This window comes from Herpailurus yagouaroundi, unplaced genomic scaffold (genome assembly GCF_014898765.1).
Source record: "Herpailurus yagouaroundi ecotype Mexico unplaced genomic scaffold, PumYag 267, whole genome shotgun sequence".
NCBI classification, from domain to species: Eukaryota; Metazoa; Chordata; class Mammalia; order Carnivora; family Felidae; genus Herpailurus; species Herpailurus yagouaroundi.
In genome coordinates, this window is record NW_024412484.1 from 1,033,862 (window position 1) to 1,059,126 (window position 25,265).

The window sequence follows — 25,265 nt, forward strand, 5'->3', positions numbered from 1 at the left end:
GTGGGTAGATGGGTAGAGGGAAGATGGGTGGATGGATGGATGGATGGATGGGTAGATGGATGGATGGGTGGGTGGGTGGATTGATGGATGGACGGGGGGGTGGATGGGTGGGTGGATGGATGGATGGATGGATGGATGGATGGATGGAAGAATGAGTGGGTGGATGGGTAGATGGATGGATGGATGGATAGATGGGTGGATGGGTGGGTGGGTGGATGGATTAGATCCATGGTTGGATGGGCTGGCCATCCTAGCTTGGGTGGTGATTCGAGGCGGCACCTCCCTGAAAGGAAGGCTGGTCCTGAGGACAAGCTCCTCCCAAGATTCGTCTGGGCTGCTCACCACCTCAGGGCATCAGGCTGGCCTCCCGTATCCCCATGTGAGTTCCCAGTGCTCCACTTACTCAAGGGCTTTTGTCCTTTTCCAGGGTGACATCCAGCAGCTGCTCTTTGTCTCGGACCATCGGGCGGCTTACGATCACTGTGAGCACTACAGCCCAGACTGTGACACCGCGGTCCCCGACACCCCCCAGTCACAGGATCCCAACCCGGATGAATATGTGAGTTGGCCCCGTTGGTTCGGGGCGGGGCTGTAGGCAGGCCCCTTGGTGGGGGGCAGGGCAGGCAGGCCGGCAGGGCTGGAGGGGCACGAAAGCCGGGGGACCGGTATTCAGAGTAAACCCAGCGGGCGAGAGTCAGAGGCTCGCGGTCTGTGGAATTCTGTTCACCCACCCGCCCCGCGTCGGCAGCGCCTTGCTCAAGCCCGCTTGGCGTTCTCCCCACCTTTTCCGAGTGGAGATGCTCCCACCTCCTGGTCACGGGCGACTCACGTCTTCTGTCACGTTCAACCTGCTCTCGTTGGTCCTCTGGCCCCCTTCTGTGGCGACCGGTCAGAAGAGGAAGGGTGTCCCTCGTGAGGCCGAGGTCCCGTTGCCCAGGCAGGCATTTGAGGCCTTCTGGCCGGACTCCTGCCCCAGTTTTGAGGGTGACACCTTCCCTGTTGCTGTGCTTTGGGGCCCCAGCAGAGGGCGAGGGATCCCGAGTGACAGCGGTGTTGTCACGAGATGCCACGGTCTGGCCGGCTGTCCAGGCCCTGGGTCCTAAAGCGTCAGCGCGTCTGTGCCTTTTAGGACTCGGCTTTCTTTGAAGGGGACCTGGGGCCCCCGTGTCCTCCCTTGTGCTTCTCGCGGGGCCGACTCTGCTGTCCGAGGAGCTGGAGGGTGCAGAAGCTGGCTCGGGGCCGCAGGCGGGTTCGCACCCGGAGTGGGGCACGACTGTCCGGTGCCCGCCGCGCCTGGCTGGACCTGGATGGCGAGGAGAGCAGTGTGGCTCCTCGTGGGGTGCTGCCTTCCTCACACGGCCCCAATTTGCTCTCAGTACCCAGAAGGAGAGGGGGAAGGCGGCGCGTACTACTACGAGTACCCCTACTACGAGGACGCAGAGGACCCGGGCAGGGAGCCCGCCCCCACCACCAGGCCCGTGGAAGCTGCTAGAGAGACCACAGAGATTGCCGAGGTCTGGGCGCTGCAGGCCACGGGGCCCTGGGGGGGCGGGAGGGCACCGTGGCCGCCGGGAGGTGGCGGGTGGACGCTCGGCGGGGGACCAGTGACCGGGTGACTGAGTGACCTTCTGTGCGTCGTGCTGCCGGGGAGGCTGGGCAGAGGGCTTTCCACCACGGCGTGTGGACAGCAGACAGAGGTGTGAAGGGGCACGTTGCTTTGAGTGTGGCGTCTTCCTTTTAAAGCCGGAGATACAGGGGCACCTGGGTGGCCAGTGGGGTGGGCATCTGACTCTTGGTCTCGGTTCAGGTTACGATCTCGGGACTTCGTGGGTTCAAGCTCCGCGTTGGGCTCCGTGCTGGCAGCATGGAGCCTGCTTGGGATTCTCTCTCTCCCTCTCTCTCTCTCTCTCTGCCCCTCCCCTGCTGTCCGTCTCTCTCTCTCTCTCAAAATAAATACACTTAAAAAAAACCCCGTTTAAATTTTTTTTTTCAACATTTATTTATTTTTGCGACAGAGAGAGACAGAGCATGAATGGGGGAGGGGCAGAGAGAGAGGGAGACACAGAATCGGAAACAGGCTCCAGGCTCTGAGCCATCAGCCCAGAGCCCGACGCGGGGCTCGAACTCCCGGACCACGAGATCGTGACCTGGCTGAAGTCGGACGCTTAACTGACTGCGCCACCCAGGCGCCCCAAAAAAACCCCGTTTAAACCTGGAGATACAGTTCACCCTTCTCAAGTGCAGCATCAGGGGTTTTAAGCCACGGACGGCGCTCCCCTGGGCCCCCGCCTCCCTGACTCCCGCTCCGTTCCCCGCTCTCAGGAGCAGACCGCAGCCCCCACGGCAGCCCCCTCAGTGCCCGACACCAGCGAGGGGGCCGGGAAGGAGGACGACCCCGACCTCGGGGTCTACGACTACATGCCCAGCGAGGACTACTACACGCCCGCCCCGTACGAGGACCTGAACTACGAGGGCTTCGAGAATCCCGACCTGCCCCCCGATCACGGCGCAGGGGCCGAGGTTCCCACCAGCACGACCAGCACGGCCAACGCCTCCAATGTAATTGCTTCCCTTGCAAGAGGGCCTGGTGCAGGGGGGAGGGGGGGGCTGGATGAGGGCCCGGGGCTCCCTCTTTCCTCCGCTTCTGACCTCAGGGGTCCCGGACTGGCTCCCTGCTCCCTGGCCCCCGGCCCCCGGGTTAGGGGCCCCTGACTTGCTGAGCCTGTGACACCGTCGTCTATTTTTTATCTGCAGATGGGCGGAATGAGCCCCGTCTGCCTGGTATCTTGGGGTTCCCCTGGGGACGGATGGGGATGTGCGTGTTTGCAGTGTCCCTGTCTGGGTTCTGAGGGGTCCAAACCCCCCCCCCGTCCGTGGGATGGGGTGGGAGGCATGTTACCCCCAGACCACGAGGCCCTGGGGCGGAGCCCCCGACACCACCCGCCTCCCCACGGCGTGCCGATCCCGGTGCGGCCTTAGCTTGCCATGGGGTGATGTGGGGCTTGGGGTGACGTTTCCCTGTGGTGGGAGGGGAGGATGTGTCACTTGCCTGCCCCAGCACGTTCGACCGGGCTCCTGGGAGGCCCCCGTCCCTGCCGTCCTCCGGTGACCCCCGCTTCCCCTCCCTCCCAGCCTGCCCCGCTTCCGGAAGATGACTTGGAAGGCGAGTTTACGGAAGAAACCATCAGGAACCTGGACGAGACCTACTACGACCCCTACTACGACCCCACGGTGTCCCCGTCGGAGATAGGGCCGGGCATGCCCGCCAACCAGGACACCATCTACGAAGGGGTGAGGGCTGCGGGGCTGAGGGGCTCCTTCCCGCCCGCAGCTTCGGGGCTGGGGCCGGCCGGCCGTGAGCCATTGGGATCCCATGAGGTCAGGCCTTCCTTTCCCTTCTCTGCCTCATTCTCTGCCCCCCTGTGTTCTGTGAACCCAGATCGAAGGGCCCCGAGGAGAGAAAGGCCAGAAGGGAGAGCCTGCCATCATCGAGCCGGTAAGGACGCTTTCTTGTCCCCTCTCTGAAGTCGCTGGGGGTGGTGGGTCGTGTGGATCATGCAGGACACGGCCCGACCCACGGGGCCCCTCGTGGACGCCTCATGTACTTGGGGCAGAGGCTGGAGGAAAGGGCCTCAGGCGGGGGAATGTTCTAGACCTTGACCGAGGAGCCTGGGATTCCAGCTGGCGAGACCTCTGCGCTGAGCACGTGCGGTCTGAGCGCCTCACTCCATGCCGGCCTCCAGCACCTTGAGGAAAGGGACTCAGAACCCGTGGGGAGGAGGGAAGCCGCTGGAGGGGTCAGGGGATTGGCGGGGCCCCTCGGGCCGGGCCGGGCAGTGCAGGGGTTCAGCCGCGGACTCTGCCGCTCCAAGGCCGGCACTGCCACCACCTGGGGTCAGTTTGCGGGAACTGGTGAAGCCGCGTGCAGGGACTTTGATGAACTTTGCTCTACCAGGCTGGGGTCACGGGCAAGTACAGGGCTGTGATGGAATGAGGGGCTCGGGGGGGGGGGTCCCAGGGGCGCAGCGGCCGCTCCCTGCTGCCGGGTCCTCTGCCGGGGGCACCAGGGGCCCCCCGGTGGTCTGAGAGCTGCCGAGCTCAGGCCCTGACCCCTGGGCGGACGGGCCGCCACGTGGGCAGCCTGCTGGGGCGGTGCGGCCGCGTGTGGTGGCCACGGCGGTGTGGGCCGGGCAGCGGCCGTGGACACGACAACGGAGAGGGGCTGGCCGAGGTCCACCCTGCCACGTCGTCCATGTGCCGGAGGGAAAGGCCGATGTCCTGCACCGAGGCTGGTCACAAGGGGGAGCTGGGCTAAGGCTCCTGCCACCAGAACGTGGTTCCCGGTGGCTGGGCCTGGGACGGGACATCGGGGCTCCCAGGGCCTCACGACCTCGGATTCCTGGGACGGGGAGTTTTGTGGCCTCTCTCCTCTGGTGCTTTTAGAACCTCAACCACTGGTCTCCCCCAGAGGGACCCGAAGCCCCGTGGCTAGGGCAGGCGGGACGTGGCCCGTCTCTGGGGTGGAGCCCCCAGCGGGCGATTTGGGCAGAGCCCTCTGGCTTGGCGCCCTGCCCGGCCTGCGGAAGCAGCTGGATAATGGCAAAGGCCGTCCCCTGGGGCTGTGTGTTTTCCCTCCGGGCCTGCCCCGGGGATGGGGCCTGTCCGTCCCACTGGGTCCTGGCCACTGGACGCACATGCTTTTCTCAGGCTGAGAACACCCTCTTCCGCTACCCCCTGCGGGTCCAAGGAGGGCTTATCTGGGGGTGGGGGGTGGCGGTGCAGGGGAAGGTGCGGAGGTGCTGAGGGGGTGCCAGTGCCAGGCGGCCTCCTGCTCAGCAACACGAAAGATCCCGACACCAGGCCCAGGGGAAAGGTGGGCTGGGGGGGAACGCAGGGCCGTGGGTGGCCTGGGTGGGGGCTCCCCGAGAGGACAGCGGGTTTGCCGCGGTCACTATGGGCCGCCCCGGCCAGAGGTGAGCCAGCAGCGTCGCTGAGCTGATCTCACTGACTGCACGTGTGCCCAGACAGTCTGGTCCCCGAGCGCATCCGCTCTTGACTTGGGGTGCCTTTTGTGGGGTCCGCATGGCCTCGGAGGCAGGCAGGCTGTCCTGCCTGGGAAGAACGTGGGGCCCCAGGGCAGGTAGGTGCCTGGCCTCCGGGGAGGCCTGGGGAGAGGCCAGCCTGGTACCTTCTGGGTGAGCTTCCTGTCTGCTCGCAGCAGCCAGATGGGTCGCCTGGAGCTGAGCTGCTGGGGGGCGGGGGGTACAGAGGAGGGGCTGACAGAGGAGAGATGGTCCCACACAGACAGCGTGTCTACCCAGAGTGAGGGAAACCGAGGCATCTGGGCACAGGTAGGGAAGGGCTCCCTCCTCTGGCCCCAGCGCTGTGTCCTTCCCAGTCCCCAGTCTGTCCCACGTGTCCACAGGGCCCTCGCCGGTCCCCCAGGGACACTGTGTAAACAGTCGCAGTTTCTCAACCCAGAGATGCTCTCAAAGTCTTAGCTCTGTAAACAGATGGCCGAGTCCTGGGAGCCGGCCGACGTGGGTCTCACAGCTGACCGCTGACCGCAGAGGGCGGGGTGGCCCCTGTTTCCGCTCTCCCCGCCCTGCCCCAGCGCCCTGCCTCTGGGGAGGTGGACTCACGTCACAGGGGCTCTTGGTACCAGCTCCCCGGCTCCCTCCAAGCCAGGGACACGGCCGCCATTTCCCCTGGGATCCACACGTTCCGGCGGGGTCAGGGGCCCCTTGAAAGGCAGAAATCCTGTCAGCTCAGGGGACTCAGGTTTATCTGCTCCTGGCTGTCCTGGGCTTCCAGGGACCAGTCCTCAGACTCCGTGTCCTGTGTTACCCGGTGGACATCCCTCGGAGGCTCTGTTCTGTGCTGTGTAAGGGGGGGACGCCCCCGCACTCAGAGTTGTCCTGAGCTGGGCAGACGCTGAGCCCGTCACTCGCGGGGACTCTCCCCGCCGAATTCTGAGACTGGCGCCTGCACCCTGGTGGGGCGCGGACCCGGCTAGGGCCCCCCGGGAAGGCCACTGCTCTCCCCCGTCCATGAAGCCTTCCTCGGTCCCTGGTGGGCAGTCTGGGCTCCCTGTGCTGGGCCCCTTCGCCCCGGCCTCCGGCCTCCTTCTCCGCCCAGGCTCCCGTGAGATCTGTGGCCAGCAGCACCCCAGCTCCCCGAGAACAGCGGCCGGCGTGTCTGGGAAGACGGCTGCGGGCCCCGGGCCCCGCCGCGGCCAGAGGTCTCTCGCTTGACCCCAGCCTGGTTTCTGAGCCTTCTCAGCTGCCTTTGTCAGAGGAGGAAATTCGAAAGCTATTTGGATGAACTGCCTGTGTGTATCTCAAGCACAAATAGTCCTCTGAGCACACATCTGTGTAAACACGTGTTGGCAGTGACCGGGGAGCCCCGGCGGGGAGGCTGGGGGGTCGGAGGACCTCGCCTGCGCGGGTCTGCGAGCCTCGGCGGGGCGTGCCCCGTCCTCCCCCTGGGAGACCCGCCCCCCAGGTCTCTCAAGGCCGCTGGTCATCGTGGAAGCAGAGTATGGGCACAGAGGCACACGCCACCCCCCGGGGGTGGAGAAGCAGTCCATGCTCTCTTTGGTCTGGGGGAGCAGGGGCGCAAGGTCTGCCCGGGGGGCCAGGGACATCCGGCTCCCTGACCCTTGTCCCGGCAGTCTCAAGAATCACCGGGGGTGGGGGGGTGGGGGGGGCGTGGCTGTGTCGCCGGCCCCAAGTGTGGCTGAAGCCTGCTGGTCCCGGGACCCCCAGATACTATGCCTGCTGTGTTCTCAGCGAGCGAGGCCCCGCAGGGGGCAGGAGACCCCCTTCCCTCCTACAAGGCTGTGCACTGCCTCGGAGCCCCCTGGAGTGGGAAGAGACACAGAGGGAGTTGGGGCTGCCCGGACCGGGCATTGACAGCTCTCCCTTATCCTGCGGGAGGAAGGTCCTGCCCTGGGAAGGGGCTGGAAGCGGATGCCCAGGAGTGGGGGGCACGACCCGGGCCAGGGAGCTCAGTCTTCTGACCCCTTCTGCTACGCATCGGGCCTCTCTGGGGCCCAGGCTGACGGGGGCGGGGGGCAGGAGGCCTTGTCCCCACTTGGCCATAAAGGCCGTCAGGCAGGGGGCCTAGTGGCAGGGTGAGGGGCTTGGGAAGAAGGAGGCCGCGGGTCCCACCGTCTTGGCCACGGCCCCTCCTTGCTCTGGGCCCCTGGTGGGCATGCACTCCAAGGCCCAGGTCTGTGACCCTCACAGGGTCGCCCTGCCGGGCGTCCGGACCCGTGCTGTGATCTCAGGAGAGACGGGGTCCTGGGGTCTCAGATGCTGTCTCCTGTCTTTTCCAGGGCATGCTTATGGAGGGGCCGCCGGGCCCCGAAGGCCCCGCGGTGAGTGTTGTGTTTAATTTCCCGGGCCTGTGGGAGGTGCTTGGGGGTGCGGGGTCAGTGACGCCCCTTGAAGGTCCTGGATGGAAAAGAGGGGGCACCCATCTCTGCAGACCCCCCGGGGCCCAGCGCTGCCCTGGCCCACCCCCACCCTCCCCTGAAGCAAGGCGGGAATGGGGTGTTGCCCTGCTACTGTATCTGAATTCTGTCCTGATTTTAATTCCAGGGTCTCCCAGGACCTCCGGGAACGATGGGACCCACTGGCCAAGTGGGTGACCCTGGAGAAAGGGTAAGGGGTGACTCCGCTCCTTGGGACCACACGCTCTGTGGGCTTGTCCGTGTGCCTTTCCGCTCCGTGGCTGGCCTTGTCCTCACATGTGCACGGGTATATCGGCTTTCTTCTCCAAACTGCCCCTGGCCCCCTCACCCCTCCCGCCACCCCCTCATTGCGTCCGTCTTCGGAAATTTAGGGAGCTCGAGTGCTGCCCAGCCCCGAGCCTGGGGCAGATGGCACCTGCAAGGGCAAGGGTGTGCCAGGCCTGAGTCCCGCTGAGGCTGCTGTGACCAGCTCACAGAGGGCCCTGTGGCCTGCGATGTCAGGCTGTCCACGTGTTGTCCACGTCACTTGGGATTGGGACCTACATCCGTCCTTCCTTAGTATGTGAGCTTCTTAGGCCTTGATTTCCCCGCACTCTGTCTTCCTTGTTGGAAATCACGCTACTGAATAGGAGGGCTTGCCCTGGGTCAAAGGGACTCGTTCCGGGGTCTCCCTCGGTCAAAGGAACAGGGACCCGTCCAGGAGTCCCCCCTCCCCCACCCCCGGTCCGAGGGACATGTCCCTCCCCCCTGCTCTCCCCCCTCCTCCGTCAAAGGGATGCATCCTGAGGTCCCCAGAGCAAAGGGATGTGTCCCCAGGTCGCTGCCCTTGAGGTGAAGGCTGAGCCACAATTTCTTTCTGACACCTAGTGGAGTTTTGGGGTACTGCAGCCATGGGGTTCTTGCCCCGCTTGTCTCCTTTCTTCTTTCCGGTCCCGTGAATATCGACGTGGGCACAGATAGTTATCGGGTGGCCAGGTTGTGGACGGGAGAAACCAGGGGCGTGTGTGTGTCCTGATGGATGGCTGTCCCCAGGGCCCGGCACACCGCCCAGAGACTGTGGACCTGACGCGCGGGGAGGGCGCGTGGACGGGGCCCGGTGGCCGCGTCTGGTCGTGTGGAGGGACGGCTAGGGTCTGCTTCCGAGGCCACGCGGCAGGAAGTCCGTGGGGGTCTGGCGGTCAGGCTCTGGAGCGGTGCCGGGCACGTGGGGGGGGGTGCCCGCCGACAGAGCAGGTGAGCCCTGACCGAGGGGGTTGGGGTTAGCCGCGTTCTGTGCGGCGGGGGGGCCTCTGGGGACAGATCGCACGGGCAGCAAACAAGGTGGCCTGCCACGCTGGCGGCTGGTGGCCTTCCCACGCCTCCCGGCCTCGCCGCGTGCGGCCCCTCCTCTCTGCCACACGGCACGACTCCAGACACGGGGCCACTGCTCTGCCCTGGCCGCGGGACCAGACCATAGGGTTCTGCCGTCCCTCCCCCAGCTCGCTCTGGGGGCCCTTTCCCCAAAGATCTGTATGACCAAGTGCCCCCACGGGGGCCGTCATGAGACGGACCCACAAGCGTGCCTGAGCCCAGACGTCAGCGAGGGGGGACCACATGGCGTGGCAGGTGCTGTCGTCTCCGTTAGATGCAGGACGGGACGCTATCCACTGGGTGCATGGGTACTGATGGACCTTGGTCAGCCTCGGTGTTGCTGCGAGTGTCCGTCCCTCCACCCGCCACCTGCCCATCACCCAGTTCCACGCGCTGTCTGGCACTGAGGACTCCTCCCCACTTGGCCCCTGCCTTTGGGCTGAACCGGCTCGGTGCCAGGGGTGGGTGGTCTCGTTGGTGACTGGTGCTCCGTACCTGACCCAGCGGCTCTGTTAGAGGAGCCAAGGCCGCTGCCAGTGGGATGTCGTTGGTTTAAGCAACTGGTGTCTCTAAATTCAAGCCAGGATCCGGGAGCACGGGGCCTGGGGATGGGGTCGGCAGAGGGACCCGCTCCTCTGCAGCATGCTGTCCTTGGAGTCAGAGAGAAATCTGCAGCCCACTCGGCCTCCCCAGTTCCTTTCCAAGTGGGGAGGGGGAGCCGATTCCAGGAGCCGAGCGCTGCCCACCCTCTGGGCCCTGCGTAAGCCGCCATTGTCTAAGGAGTTGTCCCTGCTCAAAGCTCAGCATCCTCTCTGTGCCCACGTCTCCCGGATACGCAGCTGATCAGCTGGCAAAGAGCACTGGATGCAGAGTCGGGATCCTACCCTGCCACCTGCCAGCGGGGAGACCTCAGAATCCCTGTGTAGAATGAAAAAATTTCCCTCCATCCTCTTATGTTTGGTGATGGGGGCCTATAAATTAAACGGACGAAAAGAGGGCGTCGATAGGAGAACAGGCACACGCTTTTATTACTGTTTTAGGTTTTACACGTACAGGGACCTGAGGGCTTCTGTACCGTTTCAACCAAGGGCGATAAATTGTGGGAAAGTGACTAGGAAACATACAGGGAAACGAATGGAAGGTAAGGGTCGTTTTAGTAAGACCTGCTTGTGCGGCCTTTTCTCAGTGCCTGAGCTCAGTCTCCCGGTCTCCAGTGATCAGGAGCGTCCTCATCCTGGTACAGATGGGGGTGGTGGGTAATTCGTGCCATCTGTCCAGAGGGAAACTTATGCGCTCCTTTAAGGCAGGTGAGGGGAGGGCAGAGAACCGTTGCTGATTCTCGGTTACCGTCAGCTCGACATCATCCTCAGAGCAAAGTGGCGCTTTTGGGGTGGCACGTTCTGATCCCCTATCTGCTTGGCCCCATTTGCTTGTCTGGACGTGACAGGTTTTCACTGGGTGATCTGGAAGGATCCGCCCCTCCCTCCCACTCCAGTTCCACCGTCCTGGGATTCTGTAGCCTTTCCTGTTACTAGTTATTGATTACTTCCTATCTGGCCTGGACTAGTGGAGCCTGTCTTCCTAACTGGGTGGCTGCCAGCTCCTCCGAGCTGCTGTTGGGCTTGGGCGGTGTCAGAGGTGAGAAGGGGCCTGAGCCATCACCCCGTCCAGCGCCCCTTAGTGACAGACGGCCGGGCCCAGGTGGGCCGAGGGAAAGCTTGTGAAAGCCACGAGGCGGAGGCAAGGCAGGGGTGGGCTTGATCCGGGCCAGCTGTCCCGGTCCCTACTTCATCCTCAGGCTCAGAGGGAAACAAGGGACAAGAGAGCCGGGTGTCCCGAGGGCCCTGTGGATCCCACACGGGGCTGAGCACTCCCAGGGAGCCCGGGTCCCACGTGCAGGTTTCCTCTCAGGACCCTTCATGTCCAGAACGGAGGGAGGCCCTTTCCCACGGAGGCACCTCCCTCCCTGCAGAATCGGATGCACTCAGTGCCCCCGGCAGGGTCACCCCCCCCACCCCCGCCCTTCCTTATCTTTCAAGGGTCGGGCTTTCCTGTGGGATTTTGCTTGGATGTGTTTTCTGTGCCTTACAAGGTTCGTAAGCCCTGCCCTAAGGAACAGCGGTCGGTACCGCCTCCCCCACGAGAGAGTGTGCATCACGGGTGCCGTGTGGGGTCCCCAGTACCACCCTGGGGACTGCACCCCACTGTGCCACCGCTCTCCCCCCGGGTGGGCAGGATTTACGCCCAGCGCCGGGGGAATGGACCCAGGCTGGGTCCCTGGCACCTGACAGGCAGGTTCCGTTGCAGATTGTGTGAGGCCGTGTGACTGAGTGAGGCTGGCAGGGCAGGTCTGTTCTCTCCCGCCTCCTGGGCGGCCATGCGGATTTGTTCTCTCCCAGTGCTCCTAAGCGTCTTCCATGGGGCCACCACTCAACCCACCACACCTGGTTATTCGCAAATTCCCCACGGCCGGTGTCTCTGCGTGTGGACACAGGACGCGGTCACAGACGGGCGTGGGCCTCCCTCGCCGCTCCATCCCCAGAGGGCACTGAGCGCATCCGATTCTGCAGGGAGGGAGGTGCTCCCGTGGGAAAGGGCCTCCGTTCTGGACGTGAAGGTGTCCCATAAGCCGCAGGGCCGCGAGCCACGGTGGCACGGCCCTGCCCTGGGCGTGGCGGGCCATTGTCCTGCTGTGGCTTGAACATTCCCCCTCTGTGAGACGTGGCTAATCCCTTGAGCCCCCCGGAGGCCAGAAGGACCCACTTTCACATCAGGGAGCATGCTGGGACGCTCCTTCTGAGAGGGGGCAGGCTGGAATTAGAAACAGTCCTGGGCACATCTCAGTGCCTCTGTCCAGCCTCTGCCAGCCTCCCGGGGCTCGGAAAGCCTCCACGGGCAGAGCTCGGGCGTTCCTCCCCGTGCCCGCTCCCGCTCCGGGTGGCGGGCTTGGCTGGGGCAGGTGGGGTCAGTGGGGTGAGGGAGAAATGTGCCAGCTTCACTCGAGACTGTGGCCCCAGCTGCGGGCACAGCTCCCGACCCCAGTTTTCAGATGTGCCGCGGGAAGGGGCCGTCCGGAGCCACTCCCGAGCTCCTGTTGCCCAGGCGCTGGCCTAAAAAGGAGGAAGGAAGGGCACACTTACTGAGAATCTAGAGAGTTCACGCCACGGTCCTCTCCTTTTCTAGGTCTAAGAGCCAAGCAAAAAATATCTCAGCGTAAAGACTTCTCTGGCCCTCGGGGCCCCCTCTCCCTGACACCCTGCTGCCCTTTTCAGGAAAAAGGGCTCGGGCTGCCGCGTGCTGTTTGCACCCACGCCGCAGCCCGGAGGCGGGCCCTGGGCGGCTCATCTGGCCCTGAGCGGAGGGCTCACGGGCCCAGCTTCCGGTCTGGGTCTGCGGCCGCGGCTGACGGCGGCTTTGCCAAGGATCTGAGTGCCCTTGGCCTTTATCTCTGAGCAAACGCAGGGCCAGCAACGGCCTCCGGAAACCCCGTGAAACAGCAGCGACTTCTTAACACGGAGGTGGCCACCTCGTGTCTACGTGTAGGTGTGACTGGAGCCCTGCCATGTCACCGCTTGGCAACCCTCTCCTCTGAGCCAGTTAGGGCACTGATTTGGGGGCCAGCTGATCAAGTGACACAGGAAAGGTGACTTGCTTATTTCACTTCTAATCCGGCGGCTGGAGCCGCGCAGGGTCCCTGCGACCTCCCCGCCTGCTTGCCGGAGCGTCCCTCGATGTCCCACGTGGGCTGTGGAACCGAGTGAGCCACGCTGAGGGCCCGGGGTCAGTGTCCTGAGAAATGGGAAGATGCCTCTGATGTAGCCCCGCCTTCCAGCTCAGGGGACGAGGTTGCAGACCTGGGCACCGGGCAAAGGTTCGCGGACAGTTTTTCAAGCAGTCGTGGGTTAGTTGCTCTGCGAGACTCATGTTTTAAAGCTTTGGGCGGATTCGTGAGGGCGGGGCATCACTTTTCCCTCCAAAGCCCCTCTTTCCCCCAGTTCCCGGGTCGTTCTCTGCCCGTTCCTTGGCATCGTCCTGGTTGCAGTCGAGAGGGTGAGGGCTTTCCCACCAAGGTTGTAGTCCCAGCACCGTGGCTCAGGAAGAGCAGGGGTGGGGGGCATGGCAGGAGGGTCTCTGGAGGCGGAGAGTGGACGAGGGGCCGCCCCCAGTGGGCCCCCAGCCTCCGGTGCTACACAGGCCCACGCACACCACGGAGACACCACGTGGCTGGCGTCTCGTGCCAGGGAGGCACGGACCCTAAGTTTTAAATTGGGGTTTGATTTGGGACCGACTCCGAGGCGGAGGGCTCAGCAGCGAACGATGTCGGCACCGAGTTTCCAAGCAGAAACCCCAGGTGGCCAAACCCGTTCCAGATTTTCCTCTTTTAAACGTGCTTTTTCTTTTTTTAAGCAAGGGTTTTTTTTTTTTCCCCGAGATGCAGGCAAGGGCAGTGTGGCTGTGTCCATCAGCAGTAGAAGAAAGCGTAGCCCTTTGGCCCCGCGGTTTGCTTGCGGGACTTCCTAAAAAGCCGCCCGCGGGTCCACGGCCACAGCACGTGTCACGGCGGAGGTTGGAAATGGCCAAACGCGCACCAGTAGAGGGCGGGTGGATCCACGATGGGCTCACCATGCGTGGGAAACTCCACGGCCGTTACACAGAGTGAGGCCAAGCTCATCAACGGGCCGCCGTGTGCCGTGGAGAGAAAGCACACGGCAGGACGGTGTCTCAGGACAGAGAAGCGTCTCCCGAGCGTAGACCCGTAGTCACGTGTCCCATCGCCAGCCACCGTGCGTGCGGCCCGCTGCCCCGCACAGGCAGTTTAGCCCTGGAGACTTCTGCGGGGGGGACAGGGGCTTTCACTTTCCATCTCGTGCAACTCCGTGGTCCACGACATCTCCCGAGGACGGGGACCACTTCTGTGGTCAAAGCAACCACGGAAGAAGAGAGGAGCCAGTGTTAGTTCGGGCGCGGACGGTTCCCAGAGAGCCAACGTCCCCCGTCTTCTGGGCCGGGACCGGGGAACTGATCCCCATTCCCTGCCTGGAGCATCGCGCTCCGGTGGTGGTGGTGACCTTGCCGGAGCGAGGCTGTCCTTGGTGCCCAACGCGGGACCCGACGCCCATCGGTTATGCCGGGTGTGGCCGGTGGGAGTCCCTTTCCACTGGGAGGAGGGAGTCACGCCTCCATCTGTCTGCAAAGCAAACCTCCTCTGCCTCAGGCTGGGTGGGGATCTGCCAGGATTTGTGAAGAGGCTGGCTGATAATACGTTTTTTTTTTTTTAATAAACTGTCTCGTCCGTTTCACATTGGTAGCGTTCTGGAGCGACCAGGGTCAGTCTAGAGAATCTGTAGGGGGGTGTCTGTCTGCGGCCTGCTTTGGGGACCAGATTAATAGGACGTGTGGGGGCCACCGTGTCATCTGGACACTCGGGCTCTTGAGATTGCTCGAGAGGGGTCTGTGTCCCACGGACGTCCCCCCGTTCACTGGGGTCCCTTGTGTCTGTCCAAGCAAGGGGAAGCGGTCACCCCGACCGCCTTCTGTCTGAGCGACCACACGCAGCGTCGTGGGGGCCGGGTCACTGGCAGGCGGAGGAAATGGGGGATACGGGCCTGGGTCTCCTGAGCCGCCCGCCAGTCGGTGTGCAGGCCCGGAGGGGGCGCTCCTGGCTGCTGGGGGCCCTGGCTCGGCCGACTGCCCGCCTCCCGGGGTGGCCCCTCTGCCACCTGCACTTGGGTCTCCCACCTCTCCCTGCACATCTCTGTGGATCTGGCTCAGAACCTCTTCCCTCCTCTTTCTCTCCCCCTGAAGCCTTTCCTCGTCCTCAGCCCACATCTCTCAGGCCCTTCTTTCCTCTGTGCTTGGATTCTGGAACATTCCGCACCATGGGAGTCTTGCTGGTCCTGTGTTTGCCTTGTGGGTTTCCTCGTGGGCTGCGGCTCCGCCCTCCTTCTCTGGACACAGCCCTGCCCCGTCCCTGTTGCATCCTGACCCAGCTGTCTTGGGCCCTCTGTCCACAGGGTCCCCCTGGACGCCCAGGCCTTCCAGGGGCTGATGGGCTGCCCGGCCCTCCTGGAACCATGCTCATGTTGCCTGTGAGTATCATTTGTGGGGGTGGGTGGTGGGGTGGACGGCGGGGTGTGTGGGTGGCAGCGTGGGTGGGTTTGGGGCTCAGAATTTGGTGGAGAGGGGGCCCCAGGCTCTGTGTTTGAGGGGGACCATCCCCTGGCCACAGGCCACTCCAATGTGGGACAACTGTCTCATAGAAATAGGCTCTCCTGGGGTGTTTCCAGGGTCCCGAGTGGCCCACCTCAGGTGCAGGGACACTGGCTCTGAAAGCCTGCTCCTCTTGTCAGACTCCCACCGTCCCCGCGGGGACCCCTGAGCGGGCATGCTGCCAGCTGGTCCCTCCTTGATCTTGTGGGAGCCCAGGCCCGGGCCCGCTGGCCCAGAGGTCAGTCTTGTGGCTGGCGACCCGGTGCTACCCAGGAGGCCAGGTGCAGCTGAGGGTACCCTGTGTGCAGCCAGGAGCTAGGGCTCCTCAGCACAGGCATTTGCATTTGCACTGGGCCCTTGGCTTTTTCTTGCAATAAATAGGGGCTGTGGGGTCTCAGAGTGAGATGCCGTGGAAGTCAGAAAGGTCTTTCCAGACTCGGGGCGGGTCTTCCGGTGGCCCTAGGGCTGAAGCCGGCAGGTGGGGCCGGGGCAGCGTGTCCAGGGAGGGGGCTCGGGCCAGACACTGTCCAACCAGAGGCCTCCCCACCCCCGCCAGGCTCCGCTGTCACCCGGGAGGCCCCGGGGTCCAGCGTGGGCACCCACACCGGTGCACCCTCGGTGACCCCCTGTCTTACACCTTCAGTTCCGCTTTGGAGGGGGCGGTGACGCTGGCTCCAAGGGTCCCATGGTGTCGGCTCAGGAGTCCCAGGCTCAGGCCATCCTGCAGCAGGCCCGGGTAAGTGATGCGTGGTACCTGGAGGGGACAGGACACGGCTGGGAGAGGGGCGCGCCTCCTGGGGGATCAGGACACTGTGTGAGTGTGCACTCGCCAGTGTCTGGGGGCCCAGGCGAGCACTGGGAAAGGTCGGGGAGGTGTCTCAGGGCTTCTCTGTGTATGCTGAGGGTCCAGGTCCCCGGATACGGACGTGCAGGGCCGTCTGCTGCCCTCCGCTGGGCGCGGGGGATGGAGAGACAGACCCCGTGCACCCCTGGAAGGGCTCCCAGTGATGGGGCAGGACAGAGATAGAGCCTCTGGGACGGCACCCGCAGGCCCCAAAGCCCCTCACCTGGCCTGGGGGTCCCGAGGAGCGTTTGCTTCCTGACGGCTCTGCTCTCTGCTAATCGGCTGGTTAGTGAGCCGAGGTTTTGGTTGATGACGCTCCAGATTGCTGATGGCCGGTGACAAGAGTGAACCCCGGTTCCGTGAGGCGGGCGGGTGGGTGATCGTTCGGTGGAACGTCACTTGTAATGGGGCATCTCAGGAAACTAAGTAAGCCTTCGTTTGGGCAGTATTTATGTGGCTCTGGCACCGTGGAGGTGATGTTAGTGATCACAATGCGAGGATCATTAGAGGACAGCTTGAGCGTTGAGCTGTTGCCGTGGGACAGATTGTCCACGTGATGCCGCCACGAGGTGCACGAAAACCCCCACCGCCTGCGGCTGGAGTTACTGACGGGGCCTTGCCTGGCTGTGCGTTTTCATGGAAGCCGAGTGGGTCGTGGGCTTACAAGGTTTTGTAACTGAAACGAATCTTTACCAAAATGAAAATGGCATCGTGCGGGGGAGGGGGAACCGAGTCACAGGAGAGAAGCAGAAGAGGTCCTTTGGGGAAAGGAGGCCGAGCTGGGCTGTGGCGGGGGTGGGGGTGGGGGGTCTGGGGGACCGCCAGAGCCGAGGGCCGGCTGGCGACAAGGAGGAGGTCAGCACCCAAGGGGGTGGGACGCCCATCCCCACCGTGGGGCAGGCCACCCCCGGGTTCTCAGTGTGCCCCCTTTTCCCTTGCAGCTGGCGTTGAGGGGGCCAGCTGGCCCGATGGGTCTGACGGGGAGGCCCGGCCCCATGGTGAGTCCTACGTGGGGGACGGAGGGGGAGCGTGGTGGGTGGGGGACATCCTCTGTCGGTCCCTTTGGGCTCCCAGCTCACCCAGAGAGAGCACACTTTAAGCTCTCGTCAACCGCTCATGTTGCCAGTGGTACCCCAGCGGGACTGGGGGCCTTGGGCAGGGGCTTGGGAGGCTGTGGCGGCCTGGGGGCTGGGCAGCCTGCCGCACCAGCTCTGCTGTGATTCTGCCTCGTGGCCCAGGGAGCTCTGAGCCTCTTTCTTTCCGGGCTGTCGTCAACTCTTGACGGTTCTGTTTCCAAAGTCAAGAGCCCTTCGGTGAGGTTGGGGGGGGACGGACAGACCCGGGATCCCCAGCCCTCCCCTCCCCAGCCGCACACAAGCTGTGTGTGGTGTGTGCCCGGGCACGCTCAGGGCCCGCAAACAGGAGCCCCTGGGAGTGCCTGCGGCCTTTGCAGTTTGCAAGGAGACGGAGGATTTAACCCCCCACCCCCGTTCCCTAGGGGGCGCCTTGGCTCTCTGCACCCCCCCGTCTGCATTCAGCACCTTCCTCGGCCATGCTGGCTCGGGGCTGCTCCCCTCCGTCTGGGGCTCCTGCCTCGTCGTGAGGGTGCCCGCACGCTGGCCTGAGCCGCGGAACGTGCCAGACCACTGTCACCTTCATCCTGGAGGGAGAAGCGGACTGTGTGCTGGGCTTTCCGGCTCTCATGTCATAAGCCCCACTGTCCAGAATTTGGTTCAAAACTCAGAGCAGATCCAAACAACTGGAAAGGTCCTGCTCAGCCCCCAGGCTCTGTCCAGGGCAGGCACGCTGGGCACCGTGGACCGTGAGCTTTGCCGGTTTGCAGCGGGAGCCCAGCCCCACGGGGCGCCCCCTTCCCTGGCGTCCGATGAGCATCTCTAACCCAGACCGTGTCTCCCTAGGGCCCTCCGGGGAGCGGAGGTCTGAAGGGCGAACCGGGAGACATGGGGCCTCAGGTACGTGGGCACCTCGCCCTTGCTGCTTGAAGGGGCGCGTCCTGCGTATGGGAGGTGGTGCCCACAGGCATGTCGGGGGGCAGAGCTGCATTTCTTTAAGGAAGCGGCAGCGATCTGTGGCTCTGTGTGCAGCTTTGAGGGACAGAAACAGCCGCTGTCTTCAGGGGAACTCGCTGGCTGTGCCCTGGGCGGCCCTCACTCGGGGGGCAGCAGACCCTGTGCCCTGTCCGGCGGTGCCCACTCGAGAGACGGCGAGCCCCCGGCCGGGTTGAGGAGCAGGGGTTCAGGGCTTTGCTTTTGCCTCTGAAAAACATGGATGCCCCCTGACACTCTGCCCTCTCTGATTGCGGACAGGGTCCCCGAGGAGTGCAGGGCCCTCCTGGCCCGGCCGGAAAGCCTGGAAGAAGGGTAAGCGTTGTGGCTCAGTGGGCCGCAGCTGGTCCCCACGGGGGTGGGAGTCTGCGGTGGGTCTGCCCTGCCCCCACTGCCAGGCTTGGGGCCGGAAGCCCGGTTGGTGGTTCCCCTCTGTCGAAGAGCAACTTTTCACGGCAGGATCCCCTTCCCCGGGGTCGCGAGCTGAGCCGGAGGGTGCTGCGTGTCCTGGGGCAGGTGTGCCTTGCGGGCCTCTGCCAACCTGGTCTCTGGCCTCCGTCCTGAGCTTGTTGATGCTGTGGTTTTTTTATTTGTATTTTTTATTTTTTTTCAATGTTTATTTTTGATGGAGAGAGAGAGAGAGACAGAGCATGGCGAAGGGGGGGCGGGGGGCAGAGAGAGAGAGAGGGAGACACAGAATCCGAAGCAGTCTCCAGGCTCTGAGCTGTTAGCACAGAGCCCAACACGGGGCTCGAGCCCTTGAACCGTGAGATCGTGACCGGAGCCGAAGTCCAACGCTTAACCGACTGAGCCCCCCAGGCGCCCCTAGCAAGCATTTTTAATTAAGGCAACTCCCGCGGCCCTTTGGGCGCGAGCATGGAGAACACAAAAGGCTCACTGGGCCTTATGTCCTCGAGGCGGCCTCGTGTCTCCAGAGACGGCCTCGGTTTTGGAGGAAGTGTCCTGTCGCTCGCCCGCTTTCCCGGCCCCCCGGGACTCTGGGAGGGCGTTCTAGTGTGGGAGACCCGTTTGTTTCCCTGGGGCCGTGGCTGCTGAACGGGGCGTACGGCACAGGTTCCTATCAGTTAAGCCTCATCGTGCGGACGAGCCAGGGAGAGCACGGCGAACCCACGCTATGCTCTGATGAGTGGATCTACTCGGCCAGAGACGCCTTAACGCGGGCGAAGAGAAGCTTTGGGGTTGTTTGCGGTTGACCCGGTGCAGGTGTGAGCCTCTCCGAGGCGTGCTGAGCCCTGGGCCGCCCGGGCCGCTTGGAGAGTGCGTGGGGCAGGCAGGACGCCTCCGTGGAGCCAGCGCTAGCCGCGAGCGGGGACCCCCGTGGGCTGTGCTGGCCTGGCCGCCGCTCGGGGGCCGGGGGGGGCTGCCGGCCGGAGTCGGGGTGCTGGTCGTCGGGAGCCGCTGCACATCCTGCCGGGAGGTCACGCGAACCGTTCTGACCAATCTCCCTGGACTCCGGGGGGGTTTGGACAACTGTGGAGGGCAGGGGCCCCACCCGTGTCTCCCTTCACCTGGCCTGGCTTCGGCGTTTTGCCCCGGAGCCGCATTTTCATCCCCGCAGCTCCGTGTAAACTTTAACCCCGGGCGGGACAGACCAGCTCCTTGGGGTCCCCCCGGGTCCCCGGCTTCTCTCTGCTCTGCTGCTGCCCCGTCTCCCCTGTACTTTGAGGCCGAAAGCTGTCGCTTTCCAAATGTTCCCTGTGCTCGGCGGTGAGGGCCTTGTTTGATCAGGTGCGCGCGGGACGAGGGGAGGAGAGAAGGTGCTCTTTTGGGCCAGGTCTTTATTCCCAGCGGGCTGGCATTTCCTCGTTAGCAGGGCGGCATCTGGCCCTGTCCCTGTCCAGGCAGCCTCAAGCCTGGCGGGGCTCTCCCAGGGTGACCGCGGGGCCTTTGTAGTGGGCCCGACCCTTCAGCCCCGTGGCCAGTCGGGTGGGGACCGTGGGCTTGTCCTTGTCACTTTCCTGGAAATAGCTGGAAGTAATGGCCCCAGGAGTGGCCCCCACGGATGAGTGTCTTGCTAATGGTGGGCAGCCGTGTGGCTTTAGTGAGACAAGCCACCACTGTGGGGCTCGGTTCCTTTTGTAGCCAATTGGACTGGCCCTAAGGGCCTCCCTTCTGTGACTCTCCTGTCCATAATCTGGCTTCCGAACGGTGCAAGGGAAGCGGGCTGTGGATTGCTGCCCGGCCACACTCTCTCTGGAGCCCGAGACCCACGGTCCCACAGACTCACAGAGCTGCCTGGCCACTGCTGGTCTCGCAGCCTGGTCTCATCCCGGACACAGGCGACTGGCATTTTCCCCGTCTGGCATTTCAGACGGCGAGGCTCAGAAAGACTGGAGTCACGTGAGAGGCACACAGCAGCCCCGGGAGCCCGGTCGGGGTCCTCCGGACCAGCCTGGCCACGTGGGGCCGTGTGACTGCTTCGCATCGCAGGAGGCCACGACTCCCAGACCCCGGTGACCGTTTCCCTCCTGTGTTCCAGGGCCGAGCTGGGAGTGACGGAGCAAGAGGGATGCCGGGGCAAACGGGCCCGAAGGTAGGCTACGCTCGCCGCCTCCTGGCATCCTGCACGCGGCTGCGGTCGCCGTCATCGTGTTGATGGCACGGCCAACATGGCGGCGGTGCGATGAAGGTCACTGTGGTGACAAGTAACGAGTCATGACGTTCGTGCTCATCTCGGGGGGACCTTGGGGGCGGGGAAGGTTCTGCTTGGGTCCGTGTCTCAGCTGGGTTCCAGGCGGTCGAGGACCAGGGCTGCCGGGGTGAATGTCACAAGCCAGCATGGCAACTGCAGCTAGTTTGCTGAGGGGGCAGATGGGTCCCTCTGAGCAGGGGGCGAGCATTGGGGGAGGGGGGCGCGTGGAATCTCAGCTCTGCCAGCCGTCCGTGAACGGACAGACGGCAAGAGCACGCACGTGGGGGCTGACGCGAGGAATGCCAGGTGCACGAGACGGGGAACTTTCTCGACCGGTTTTGGGGCGTCTGCTCCCCCGCGTCGCAGGGGGCCAGTAGATGTTGTGTGTGAACGGACGCGGGGTCAGCCACGTGTGCGCGTGAACGGCATCTGCAGTGTGGCCACCCCTCCGCCCCCCGCGTGGGTGTGGAGCCCCCACCCCTGTTCTCGGCCGGCCCTTCCTTTTCCCAGCTCTGGAGCGCCATCCGGGGCCGTGCACGGCGCCTTTCTCCCGCGTTACCTGGAGGGGGTGGAGAATGGGTCACCGCACCCGCCGGTGGCCGAGACGCCTGTTCACCTAGTAGCTGGTGTGGATGAGCTCGGGTGCTCCCCGCGCGACCCGAGCTCAGGGGAGGAGGCTTTGGTCTCGAGTCGCCCGAGCGGCAGGAGGGAAGAAGGGCCTTCTTGAATCTCTCCCTGCAGAAAGTGGACTTCTTCCAACAACAGAGGCATCTTAAGCCTGAACTAGCATGCTCTCGACCTCCCCCACGTGCTTTGCAACGTCCGCGAGGCAGGGCTGTGCGCCCCGACTCCAGGAGGCAGCCCCGGGTGGCCCGGGGCGCCAGGGGGCCCCGTTGGTGACGAGTGTGCCCGGCCGTGCCGGGCGCTGAGGGTGTAGCGGTGAGCGAGGCAGGCGCTCGTTTGACAACCAGGCTCAGAGCCTGTGGCCCTAGGACAAAAGTCAGCTCTGTGTTTGTAGCCTTTGTTGGTGTTTGGGGGAAAAGGGCCCCGGAACACAGAGCCGGCAGCGGAATCTGTGGCGAACGGAGGCCGGTGGCCGCCACACGCGGAGGTCCTGGGACCCGGGGTGCGCGGATGCTGCCGGAGGGGCGGCCAAGCTGTGTGCAGTGGCGCCCCTGAGCAGGTCCCTCTGTCCCTCGCAGGGCGACCGCGGCTTCGACGGCCTGGCTGGACTGCCCGGGGAGAAGGGCCACCGGGTAAGTGTTCCCCGCGTGCGCGTCACCGGCACAGAGGTCCCGATGGCTTCCGTGCAGAGTGTGGAGGTGTTTCTTGGGAGACCCTTCCGGAAGGCCTGGGATCTCTCGTGTGGGGCTGGGACCCCACCTTTCCGGGGTGGTCACGAAAGAAACTCCCAGAAACCAGTGCCAACGCGATGTCCTTGCGGAAAGTCAGCCCAGAGAGAGTGGGTTTCTCGTGGGCCGCTTACAGTGAGCGAGCCCGTCAGGCCCCCGTACCCGAGGCGTGTGGAAGGGGAGGGGAGGGCCCTTCCTTAGAGAAATCCGCTCTCACTGGGGCCCGCCGCGGTTCCAGAAAGCCCGGTTGGCCACCGTTTCGCTGCCGGGGATCCTCTGCACCACTCAGGCGGAGATTCCGGGAGCTGGTGGCAGCTCCTGGGGCGGGGCCAGGGCGCGTGCCGTGGCCCGGAGACCCCTGCTTCCCTCCTGCGCGGGCCGCCTCCGTGGGACGGCTCTTTGCCGCTCCTCCGATGTTTTCTGCCTCACCTGTTCTCTTTGAAGCAGAGCGTGTCTCTTTCGGACTCCGGCACAGCGAGGGCACACGCAGGCACGTGTGTGTGCACACACACCAGCACACGCGCTTGGGGACGGTGTCGGGAGGGTTTATCTGACGCGCCCCGCGGCCCGTTGAGGAATGACGTAGTGGTTATCAAGGCGCGTCGTCCGCGTTCTCCAGCCACGATGTGGAGACTGGGACGAGGGCAGCCGCCGGGCCCGTCCGTTTGACGGATGAGCCCATATTAGGCACCGACTGCACGCGAGGCCCAGAGCTGCGAGAAGCGGGAGGTGGACCAGCGCCGACCCTCAGGACGCTCACGGTCGAGGGCGGCAGCCCTTCCTTGGGGACCCTGTGGGGCCGGGGCTGGTGTCCCCGCTTCCCACAGAGAAGCTGGCAGGGGGTCGCTCAGACCCCCACCCCCACCCCCCCCCCCGGCCCGCAGAGTCCGGGGGCACCGCCTGCCCGTGGGAGCCGGTCGAGCGAGCCTGCCTCCCGACACCAGTCCCCAAAACCACCTCCTGTCACTGTGGAGTCTTCAGCGGGCTCGGGGCTTCTGGTCTCAGCATCGCAGAAAGACAGACGGGCATTTGAGACGGCTGGCGGTGACCGTTCAGTGCCTAACGCTGACCCTGCTTGACGTCCTAGGGTGACCCTGGTCCTTCTGGCCCGCCAGGACCTCCGGGAGATGATGGAGATCGGGTGAGTAGCCGCCTGCCTGTCCCCTCGGGGGGGGGGGGGGGGTCTGGGCTGGAACCGCCGGGAAACGCAGGCGGTGCTGTCATTGGTTGGCAAGGGTGCAGCCGGGGAAGGAGGGGCTGTAGGTGGGTGAAGCCACGGGATGTGGGGACAGGCCGCACGCACCTCTGAGACAAAGCAGGTGGAAGCGTTTGGCTTGACCGCTGGGCCCGCGTCTGGGAGCGGCTTTCACCTGCTGCTGGTCTCGGAGAGAGTGCCCTGGTTCCGGGAGGTGGCTGCCGGGTCGCCGTGGAGGAGGGGTGTCGGGAGAGGTCACGAGCTCTGTGTCTCCTCTTGTCACGTGGTCCGGGTGGAGGCTGTGGGGTGGTGGGGCCCGGGGTTTAGGGGCGGGGGTGGGGAGTCTGGGAAAAGCCTGTCCTTGGCCCTGGAGGTGGAGGGAGGCGGAGGGCTGGGAGCGTGCAGGGGTGGGGGGAGCACAGCTCTGCCCGAGGTTGGAGCCCGGGCTGGGGGTGGGCCTCTCTCGGGGGGGGGCTCTGCGGAGGCCCCGGGGTTTGTCAGGTGCGTCTTCCTGGGAGAGTGATGCACAGTTACGATGTGCAGAGAAACCAAGTGAGCTTGTGAGCCCCTCCCTCCATTCACCCCGGTCACTTACATAGCGTCTTGGGGTCTCGGGGGTGTTTTAGGAAGAAGGTCGGGAAACTCTGGGAAGTGAGTTAGGGCCTGGCCGTGCCTCTGTCCTCAGCAGCTCTCAGCTGCCGTTGCCAGGGTCCCCTCTCCTGCCTGGGCCCCAGCGCACTTGACCGTACTATGGGAAAGGGGAGACGGGTCTTCCCGGATGTGTGTGCTTCTTAGTAGGGGAGGTGTGCGTGTGTGCGTGTGTGTGTGTGTGTGTGTGTGTGTGTGTGTGTGTGCAGGGCCGGCTGTGCGTGAGGTGAAGAGGAGGGGGCAGCGCCCTGGCCGGGAGAAGCGGAGTTGCTGATGGCAGCTCCTGATCTGGAACCTTTGGAGCCAAGAGGCCGTGTGTAGGGCCCGGGCAGAGAGGTTAGGCTACTGGGAGTTGGCCCAAGGGGTCTGGCGATTGTCCGTGACCCCTTCCAACGCAGTCTCTGTCGTTCCCGCTCCTATCATTTCCCTCCCTCCCTCCCTCCCCACCCAGCCACCTGTTTTCCGTCTCAGTCTACCTTGTATCATTCTATCATTTATTCCTATCACGACCCATCGAGGTCACCAGACTCTTGGCTGCCCTGATGTTTCTGTGCAGCCTTCTCCTCACTGGGGCTGTGGTGTGTGAGCTCCTGAGCAGAGCGTCCCAGGGCCTCGGATCCCCCCAGTTCCCTGAAGCTTCCCCGGGGTGGGGACACTCTGACCTTCCCGGCTAGTACTGGACTAGTAGATCCGGCAGAGGCTGAAGCAGCCCCGGGCCAGAGAGCCCTTCCACACAGCGGGAAGGCATGTTGTCTCTCTGTCCAGGCTTCAGAATGTGTCCCTAAAATCCTGCCTCTTTTCTCCCCCACAGGGTGATGATGGAGAAGTCGGGCCCAGAGGGCTGCCCGGGGAACCCGTAAGTCCCGTTCGGGTGGGCTTCTGTCTCCTCTGCGTTGTGACGGGCTGCTCGAGGAGACCGCTCTGGGTGGAACCAGGGACCTGCCCAGAGCATAAATTAGAGGGGAGGTCAGCCTTGAAACAGAGACATCTGGGGGTTTCTTGAGCAAGGAAAAGAAGGCTGGTAAGGCAAATATGGCCTTCCCCGGGCGAAGAAGACGAGACCTGGAGGGCTGTGGTTGGAGCTCCAGGCTGCAGGTGTGGGGGGTGTCCAGTGTCCTCATGGTGGGTGTCCAGGGTCATCATGGAGGGTGTGCAGGGCCATCATGGCAGATGTTCAGGACCATCATGGTGGATGTATAGGGCCATCCTGGCAGGTGTCCAGGGCTATCCTGGCGGGTGTGTAGGGCCATCATGGCGGTGTTCAGAGCCATCATGGCAGATGTCCAGTGCCATCATGGAGGATGTCCAGGGCCATCATGGCGTGTGTCCAGGGTCATTGTGGTGGATGTACAGGGCCATTATGACAGATATGCAGAGCCATCATGGTGCGTATCCAGGCTGAAGGCATGGTGGATGTCCAGGACCATCATGGCGGGTGTCCTAGGGCCATCGTGGCGGGTGTCCAAGGCC

General features: G+C 64.3%; 1 protein-coding gene across 2 annotated transcripts in view; it reads left to right on the forward strand.

Moving 5' to 3' along the window:
- The window catches only part of COL5A1 (collagen type V alpha 1 chain), a 148,310-nt gene that overhangs the window by 59,529 nt on the left and 63,516 nt on the right, over positions 1–25,265 (forward strand). For both annotated transcript variants that reach the window (XM_040461514.1, XM_040461515.1), the window contains exons 5-20: positions 428–559; positions 1,377–1,514; positions 2,323–2,559; positions 3,133–3,291; positions 3,440–3,496; positions 7,340–7,381; positions 7,605–7,667; positions 14,842–14,916; positions 15,681–15,773; positions 16,823–16,879; positions 17,801–17,854; positions 18,209–18,262; positions 20,448–20,501; positions 21,803–21,856; positions 23,040–23,093; positions 24,607–24,651. In XM_040461514.1, the coding sequence (XP_040317448.1) occupies positions 428–559; positions 1,377–1,514; positions 2,323–2,559; positions 3,133–3,291; positions 3,440–3,496; positions 7,340–7,381; positions 7,605–7,667; positions 14,842–14,916; positions 15,681–15,773; positions 16,823–16,879; positions 17,801–17,854; positions 18,209–18,262; positions 20,448–20,501; positions 21,803–21,856; positions 23,040–23,093; positions 24,607–24,651 (1,368 nt within the window). The remainder of the gene's footprint in view (positions 1–427; positions 560–1,376; positions 1,515–2,322; positions 2,560–3,132; positions 3,292–3,439; positions 3,497–7,339; positions 7,382–7,604; positions 7,668–14,841; positions 14,917–15,680; positions 15,774–16,822; positions 16,880–17,800; positions 17,855–18,208; positions 18,263–20,447; positions 20,502–21,802; positions 21,857–23,039; positions 23,094–24,606; positions 24,652–25,265) is intronic.